General features: G+C 41.3%; 1 protein-coding gene across 1 annotated transcript in view; it reads left to right on the forward strand.

Annotated features, from left to right (window-relative positions):
- Nucleotides 1-620: 620 nt before the first annotated feature.
- Nucleotides 621-9693, forward strand: part of ntrk1 (neurotrophic tyrosine kinase, receptor, type 1) — a 29924-nt gene continuing 20851 nt past the window's right edge. The window contains exons 1-3 of the mRNA XM_066682199.1: nucleotides 621-808; nucleotides 4859-4933; nucleotides 5375-5446. Of these exons, the coding sequence (XP_066538296.1) occupies nucleotides 621-808; nucleotides 4859-4933; nucleotides 5375-5446 (335 nt within the window). The remainder of the gene's footprint in view (nucleotides 809-4858; nucleotides 4934-5374; nucleotides 5447-9693) is intronic.

Below are 9693 nucleotides of genomic sequence, written 5' to 3' on the forward strand. Positions count from 1 at the left end.
TCACTGAGTACTCACTACTGCCATCTCTGTTCATCTACGGGACTTCTCTGTGTTATGTCCTTGGACCCTGGTTTGCCTAATCAGGTTCAGCCCCTAGCGATAAATCCAATATTTGCCTTTGCCTCTGTTGTTCTCTTTCTCTATACCTCTCATCCCTCACTACCATCAAATTTGCTTGCTTTAACAGGTGGTGGCCTTGCTCTCAATCCCATTCACCTGCAACCCTTCCTTTTTCATTTTCTTCCCCACTGCCTGGCTTCTGTTCTGGTCATAGAGATATCTGATGACCAATCTCTTTCTCTCTCTCATTCTCTGTTTGTCTTTCTCACTCTCTCCCCTCTCCTGTCCCACCAGTTAATGGAGTGACTTGCCCCTCCCCATCCCTCTCTCCACCTCTGACTGGGAAGGCATTGAGGGGAGGAGAGGAGAGGCAGCAGCAGCCCAACTGTTCCCCTGGGCCCTTGCCTCACTGCTGCTCCAGCAGCTCCATACCTCAGCTCACAAGCCAGGCAAGTCTTTGCTAAGAGTGAAACCTGCTGCTAGCAACTACCTTCCTGATTTGCCGCTAAGAAGAGTGGTCACCCAAGAGTGCTTGAACTGATTGCTGGTTAAGCTCCACCATGGCTGGGAAGCCTGTGTGCCAGCTGGCCTTGGCCCTGGCACTGGTGTTCTCCCTGGCAAAGCCTGGTCTTAGTGGCTGCCCAGCAGCCTGTCGCTGTTACTTAAACTTGTTGCAGTGCCTGGAGGCAGATGGCATCACCAGGATCCCGGCGCTGACATCACAGGAGAATGAGAACATCACAGAAATGTGAGTCTGGCTGTGTCTCTTTGCATGAAGGCAGTGAGAAATGATCTGTAGAAGGGTTTTAATGACTTGCAAGTTGGTGTAGTGTCAGATTCTGGTTCTGAAGGGAATAGAGTCCAGCACAGTGTAGGAATTTTATGGTTAGTGACTGCTGAGTTGAATCGGGTGTGATTTAAACAGACAAACTCTGCTTGACTAAGGCCCTCAACTACCAGAGATCGGACTCTCGTAGTGTTGCTGTTTATTACAAGCTTACCAGGTTGTGAACTTGCTTCAGAGGTTTTCACTGTTGTTGCTGGGAGAAGTTGAGTCTGTTCAATTCCGTTCTAGTTTAATGTGTTGCTTGGAATACTTCTAGAAAGTAGTGCATAGGAATTAGGGCAAGTAAAAATAAGCAGAGAAAGGTTGAGTTCAATCAAGGTAATTGTCCTGCATGCATTTAAACGAAGCGAGGAAAGTACAAGCTTGCAGATGGATTCTATAGGCTCCTTATACATTACATATTTATACATGCGTTTTACATGGTGATGTGGAGGACATGAACTTTTTACTGGGCGGCCACTTCAATCAGTGGATGCATATAATGAATACATTACCCATTTGCAGGGATTCAACTGAGAGATTTCAAGAATACTGACATATCTTTTAATGGACGTTGTCTAACTGTGTATACATTATCAAATCAGACAATGAATTTGGATCATAGGGATATGTTTCCTCCGCTAAGGTATAGTGGAAACGTATTGATTATTATTAGATTAGTTCAGAATTAGAGATTGGTAATTGGGAGAATATGAAACTTTAGGCCAATACGAGATTTTACCAGAAATGACCAACATAATACCAGTGAGTTTTAAGGAAAATTTCAGGTTTTACCATAACCTCCAACAGCTATGTTTTTCACTGTTGTTGGTGCATATGCAAAACCTGTCCTTCGTCTTAGAACTGTTTAAGGGTTTTTTACATAATTTGAAGACTCTGATCTGTGGAATATCTTTGAATATGAAGTCACCACCAAGTTTGAGCAGTTTGCCTTTACCTTTGATTAAAGAGGATTTCTCAAAAAACACGTATCTCCCAAAATAGTAACTTTACAAGAGAAGGGAAAAACCTTCTTAACTTTCAATGTAATTAAATGTAAAAAAATGTTTAATTCCAACTAATTCTGGAGCATTTCTATTGGACCATACACTGTGTAATTTTCTCACAATGTGAAGGAGTTCTACTGCGTTCAAATGATGCAGTAAACTAAACATCCATCCATATGTTTTTAGTTGGTGCATATGACCTTCATGTTCTGAGCACTATTCAGATGTTACCATGACTTTTTGAAGACTTTCTTAGATCAGTGGTACTTGACATCTCATCGCTACGACTCTCAAATAAATAGTTCTGTCAGTGATGAAACCCCCACCCCCAAGCTTCTTCAGTGTAACACTCACAGTCATATAGAAATACAGTAATATATAAAGCAGTTTTGAATCATGTGTGTTGGTCCATTCTTAACAAAAATGTACATTCAATATAAATGGCAGCTGGTGTTTTTAAATTGTGTAAAACTGAAGAAAAATATCTTGTTGTGGTTTTAATTTTTCAACTTAAGCAGTCCATTAAGAATGGACCAATAGAAATATTAAAAAATAATATGGAATAAAACTCGTTACATTGACTTATGTTAAAAATAAAGAACCTGTAAATAATGGTTCAAAACCAGTAATTTCCAATACTTTTAGAACATTAGAGCTTTGTCTCAGAACAGTTTCCCTGAGCTAGATTTGAGAAACCTGCACACAATGGTGATATTTGTACTAACCCTCTGATCAATAACCCAGAATGATCTCTGGCCGTGTTTATGCGGAACACTTGTATTCATGAAATGCCAGTGAATCGTGAGGTGTTAGTAAGACACTGACACATTAAAACAAAACAAGAACGCAGTCTCTACTGGGAAGAAAACCAAGAGTCCATTACCTCCATACCAAGCAGCAAGAATTCATCATGCATCGTGCTATAAATTCAATTCGGTGAATTGCCGACAAATGCCCAGCCAAGAACAATAGATGAAATATTACCCACTTGGCTCAATCAAATAAGCGAGGGCGGTTCAAGATCCTCATCCCACCTCCCCCGTAATTACATTACAGCCCTATGGCTCAATCAGACACAAATAAATATGTGTTTGTGCTCTGGACTCTGTTGCTTGCGGCTGGACTGAGGAGCCTTACTAAAAATCAGCAGTGAATTTTCATTATAAAAATGAAACCTTTTCCTCTTCACTCTACGCTGGGTTTAGTGGATAAGACTGTTGTCCTTTGAAGGTTTCTCTACTTTGCAAAAGTCAGAGAGCACTGTTCAATTTTCTAATTTCCGGTTTTTTCCAACTGTCTCTAAGAACAACTTATTTATTTTAGAGGAGATACAAATGAGAAATTTTTAAAAAATCTAATAATAAAGCAGTAAAAATAGAATAAAAATATATTTTAAAAATCCACAGGTGTTTTGTCCATACTTCCTCTGTGGGAAGACACTCAACGCTGTCAAGAGGCCAATACCAAGAAAATGAAAATAGACAAAAAAGAACAAAAGTTGCAAATCAACAGAGAGCATTGCTGGTGTTTTTAGCACAATGGACTGTCCCTCCCAGAGCACACACCTCACTTCCTTTGACCATGGAGAGGTGAAAATTCATAGACATGAATACATTAGTGTATAATATATATACAATATATAATAAGGAGTTTTGACTGGAAATGAAGTTCTTTCACAATTTTGCAGTTTTGCAGTTTTAATAATGAAATCAGCATACGCACCATCTTCATCACCAAAACATATACTTACTCTCTGAAGACAAGATCATGTTACAGGATGCTGAATCATGACCACGTTTGTCACTGTTGTTTTCAAAGTCATCATCATCATCCTTATTTATAAACACAACTGGGAATACGTGTGCCATACCTGTAGTAAAATACCTCTGCAGCATCCAGGCAAAAATTTACAGAGGTCTTCAGGATACACATATTAAATGATGTCTATGTGACACTCCTCTTGAGAGCATCAAAACATGTCCAATAATCTCCTATGAACATTAAAAAATGTATACAACGAAGGTAAAAATAGAGTTTTCAGAAATACTTCATACAAGAAGATGGCCTTAAGTACTACAACATTTCTCAGTCAGAGAGTGCCCTGGGATATGGGCCAATACGCTTATAAAACAGAGTAGACTAAACACAAATGTTTGGTTAGGATGTCACACCTGTGTTTGACTGTTGAAAGACTACACTAGACGAAGTTGCAGCTTCAAACAGTCGGTCAAATATTTACTAATGTATATTTAAATTCGGTCAAAATAAAAATATATATCTTGTTTTACTCAACAGATACAGAGTATTTTTCCATAATGTAAGGTATATGAAAAATAAATGGTGATTTAAGCTATTTTTGTAAGTAAACCCATAGTTAAATCTTCATTTTTCTATTCATTCATGACACAACTGTAGATATAATGTGTAAGAATTAAGAAATAACTGGAATCACACAAAGCCATTGAGAACAGTAATTCTACTGTTAAATTTAGCACTGATTTAAAATGACACTATGTATTTATACGAATGCTTGTGCTACTATTAATATTAATCATCACAGCTTTTATTAGTTATATGTTGTGGTAATATGAGACCATTTTTCCCATTAAAATACTGTCCCCTTACAGAGAAGACCCCTGGTTAGTGACCCCTAGGTAATTTGAGTTTGAGACCCCTGCTGTAAAAATGCTTTCTCCTTCATTGTTTCATTTGTCACTTTATCACCATAAAGACCTATATCTGAAAACATTAGATTGGTGGTGTTTTTGCTTGTCAAATTACAGAACTCTGCCCTATGGGATACATTTTTATGTGATAAATTATTAGTTTGAGTGTCACAAGGCACAATAGCTGGGAAATGGGTTCTAACATGACGCTATATACTTTGCTGAATGGCTGAAAGTGTATATTCAATGACTGAAATGCAAAAAAACATTGTAAAACTTAGTTTGCCTTGATTTAACAGTTACATCGAGAACCAGCCAAACCTGGAGAACATTACAGACATAGACCTCACCAACTACAGAGAGCTGAAGAACTTGTGAGTATCTGAGAAGTAGCTAAACACTTTGTAATGAAGCATTAGCTTCTAGCATTTTAGCAAATCACCAGCAATTGCTAGGCTACAGTGGAATGTCTGAAATATCATTGAATACTGACAAGTTTGAAGCCCAGAAGACGTAGGGACAGTATTATATATTTGTTTAAGGTAAAACACATACATTTACAACCTAGCTAGCATTGCTAGCAGTGAAGAGAAACGGTTAGCGTTAGGGTTTTTTTTTTTTGTCTGTCCATTTTGTTTCTTGTGGTTGAGTCATGAGTCTATTTGGCCTGACTTACATGATTATGACTAATCAACCTTGATATATGTCTGTGTGTAAAGATACGATCAGTTGAATGGCTGCCTCTCCATGTAAGATTTCCTTTGTTTGCTTGGTGTGTGTGCTCATGTATTATATGCATGTGATTTCCCTTACAGCACACTTACAGATTGTGGCTTGCTTTTCATCTCTGATAATGCCTTCCAACAGAACTTCAAGCTCCAATATGTGTGAGTTGCATTTTTATCAATCTGTCTATTCCATAACCTCCTACTGTGCCATTGTTTATAACTGTCGCTCACTGTTTTCTGTCAATTATTGTTTTCTGACCGAAATGCTGACTGTTTTTTAAATCTTTTTGCATCCTTTTAAAAAAAAAATACGGTTCAGTATTGGTCTCCCTCTCCTCCTTTGTTCAGCACAATATTAGCCAATGCCTGTTAGCTGATGTATATAAAATGGACATTTAGTGTTCTCCTCCAAGCGTGTTGAGAAGTCCAGTGACACTATAAATATACACTTAACCCTTTACGCTTAGCAGCTTAGTAGCATCAGGCGAGACCAAACTAGAAGATGCTGGCAATGTCTAAACGGAGAAGAATTTAAGTTTAAAAAAAAACTTTTGGAATGAGATGGGGGATTCAACACATATGCAGCTGAAAGCAATCCAATTCTGCTCCCACATCTAGTGTAAAGCCTTTCCAGAAGCTGTTACTGAAGCAAAGAGTAACAAACCCCTCCTCCAAAAAGACGCTGGGTGAGCGAGTGTCTACTTTTGGCTTGTAATGTATAGGGTTTTTCGTCCTAATGGCCCTTAGCTCACCACAAACCTTGCCCAAAGACATAAAGATTTGGACACCATAGCGTAATGGCAGCACTCAAAGATGCTTTTGTGGCACTGTTATTTTTAAAAGCGCAGTGTATGGGTCAACCTGCTACTGACACATGTGTAAACAAAGGCAGATCTGTGTCCATCTGTAGGGGCCTGACCCTTATCACAACCATCTTGTAGTCTTCAGCCCACTGCCTGTGCGACACGGCTCGTCTTGTTGATGAGGGTGATAGCGGTCAGACAGGAGCTGGTGACATGGGCTTTGGGGAGAATAAGAAGGGGGCGGATGGATAAAAGAAGGTGGGGTGCTGAGGCGGGGGGGTGGTGTGGTGTCTCCCTCTAATGAAACCGGAGACGACATCCAGCAGTCACCTTTTACTCGCTCACTTTGGCGTCTTATTGACAGCTGATGCATAATAAATACACTCCACTAAAGGTCCATTATGACTTAATCAATATTTCACAGAGAGCGATGTGTAGTGGGAGCAGATGTGTCTCTAAGATGGGGGCCAGTGCTGGAAGCATGGGGGTCGGGGTGTAGGATTATACAATATAACAGTTGAGGTAGCACAGTGCCTCCAACATAGCAGACAGGGGTAAGGTAAAAACATTATGGGCAATACATTTGAGCAGTAATATATTGTGTATATAGGCTAGTGGTATTCTCTGTGTGTACATAGACATATTTACATATATATGGTAAATACACAGTATACAGTAAGGTTATTTCTCATTCTCCATCAGTACTCGTCCTGATGGTGGCAGCTGCTGCCCCCCTCCCCCTCTATCCCCTCACAGAACCCCCTGGCACTAAGGAGGACTCGAGCCGGTAATAGATAGGCCCTGATGGCTAACCCATCTGACATGAACTTTTGGAAAAGAGGAAAACAAATATTTGAACCCCTGCTGGCCCCCATTAGCCCTGCCACAGAGAATCTGTATCTCCAAGTGTCCTCTCTGTCCCCAGTGCCATCAGTGTTTCTGCCCTTAAAGAGATAGCTTGGAATGTGTCTGTCTGAAATCAGTAATTCTATGCCTTTGTGATGGTTGCTGTTTTAGCTGGCCACCCTGCAGGGTTTTGCTGGATGATGTGGATACTAGTAGTCAGAACAAAACAAAAGCTGGTTTTGCTTCGGTTAATATCATAAGCAGCTTCATTTGCTGATGACCATCAACATATCAACATAACAATATATCATTCTGACCACAATGACCAGGTTTGAGGTAGAGTGCAACCACAAACAGTGTCTACGTATCGGGGTAACATTGGTGTTGCGTCAGTGGGAAAAGTGGCGGAGCTATTGCAGTGGGGGCAGAGCAATGAGTGTCACTAGTATGATTCCACTGTAAAGAGGCTGGAGGCAAAATACATGTGTGTGGAGGGTTTGAAATGATTTATAACTACAAACGTTTGGGAACTGCTGTGTCGTGTGTGGTTCTGTGAAGCCTCAGTGCCTTGAAGAATGAGAAGTAAATCAAATGAACGGCTTCCAAAAGTTGCACTCAGAAGATTTTAGCGCAACAATAAGAGCTTCTTTGTTGACCACCACAAAGCTAACAATGAGCGATTCTCATACAGTAATAAAAATGACTTGTGGCATCATTCCCTTTCTTGTAGAATTAAACATGCAGTATTTATGGAGAGTAAAACTTGAAGCTGTTTGCACACGGTGTGCTGTAAATCACAAAGATGGTGGAGTCAATTTTGGCCTTGAGTTCCAGGACAGGAGCTGATTTCATGAAGCTGATTAAACTCACCCCAGGCGTAAAGTTCTCTGTTGCAGCGTCTAATCCGCTAATGCATCTTACACCCAGATTCATGCCAAAGTTGTTTTTTAAAAGAAAGATATGAATTATATGCCTTTATCTTCAATTGGGCCTGAATGTAGCTGTCTGTGGTGTAGATAGCAATGTCACATTCTCTGTCACGTCTTTGTTTCCCTTTAAATTATAACTGTTTATATTTTGATATGGGGCAACAGGTAGTGTCACAGTCACATGGCTCAAGGGTCCTGGGGTTGTGGGTTCTAGCCTCACTCTGGCTCACTGTCTGTGAGGAGTGTGGTGTGTTTTCCTTGTGTCTGCGTGGGTTTCCTCCGGGTGACTGTCTGTGAAGAGTGTGGTGTGTTTTCCCTGTGTCTGCGTGGGTTTCCTCCAGGTGACTGTCTGTGAGGAGTGTGGTGTGTTCTCCCTGTGTCTGCGTGGGTTTCCTCCGGGTGACTGTCTGTGAAGAGTGTGGTGTGTTCTCCCTGTGTCTGCGTGGGTTTCCTCCGGGTGACTGTCTGTGAAGAGTGTGGTGTGTTCTCCCTGTGTCTGCGTGGGTTTCCTCCGGGTGCTCCGGTTTCCTCCCACAGTCCAAAAACACACATTGGTAGGTGGATTGGCGACTCCAAATTGTCCGTAGGTGTATGTCTGTGTGTGTCTGTGTTGCCCTCTGAAGGACTGGCGCCCCCTCCAGGGTGTATTCCCGCCTTGCGCCCAATGATTCCAGGTAGGCTCTGGACCCACCGTGACCCTGACTTGGATAAGCGGTTACAGATAATGAATGAATGAATGAAAAAATAACCTACTCAAATTACTAAAATGAGACTATGGGTTTCCCTACACACCTACACACACTTTTGAGTCACCAATCCACCTACCAACGTGTGTTTTTGGACTGTGGGAGGAAACTGGAGCACCCAGAGGAAACCCACACGGTCACAGGGAGAACACACCACACTCCTCACAGACAGTCACCCGAAGGAAACCCACACAGACACAGAGAGAACACACCACACTCCTCACAGGCAGTCACCTGGAGGAAACCCACACAGACACAGGGAGAACACACCACACTCCTCACAGACAGTCACCCGGAGGAAACCCACACAGACACAGAGAGAACACACCACACTCCTCACAGACAGTCACCCGGAGGAAACCCACGCAGACACAGGGAGAACACACCACACTCCTCACAGACAGTCACCCGGAGGAAACCCACGCAGACACAGAGAACACACCACACTCCTCACAGACAGTCACCCGGAGGAAACCCACGCAGACACAGGGAGAACACACCACACTCCTCACAGACAGTCACCCGGAGTGGGAATCGAACCCACAACCTCCAGGCCCCTGGAGCTGTGTGACTGCGACACTAACCTGCTGCACCACCGTGCTGCCCCGACTTGATTATGTTTGTCCCAAATTTTTGGAGTGTGTAGCAGGCATCAATTATAATCCTGTTTGTAATTACAATACACATTCTCAGAAAACAGGTACGGTAGAGGTACATTATTGTCACTAAAGGTATAAACGGTGTAAATGTATCTTTAAAGGTACAGCAGAGGTGTTAAAGTCCAGTTGTGTTCCCTAAAGGTTCATTACGCTCTACTCTCCAGAATGAGAGGTGAATATTTGTTTTCATCATAGAACTGTTTCAAAATAAAAGACATAATAAAAGTCCTGGAGATGAAATGCAGTGTATGAAATCAACACAACTTTAAAATCTACAATTATAGTAGAATAAGGTACAGTCATGCAGCGTAAATAAAGTACAAACATGAACCCCTGAGGGTACCACCATAGACACATTTTCTGACAGTGTAAAAAAGCTTTAAGAAAATGAACAAATTAGGCATTGTTTTTATTGAACATTTT

This window comes from Hoplias malabaricus, chromosome 1, assembly GCF_029633855.1.
Source record: "Hoplias malabaricus isolate fHopMal1 chromosome 1, fHopMal1.hap1, whole genome shotgun sequence".
Lineage (NCBI taxonomy): Eukaryota > Metazoa > Chordata > Actinopteri > Characiformes > Erythrinidae > Hoplias > Hoplias malabaricus.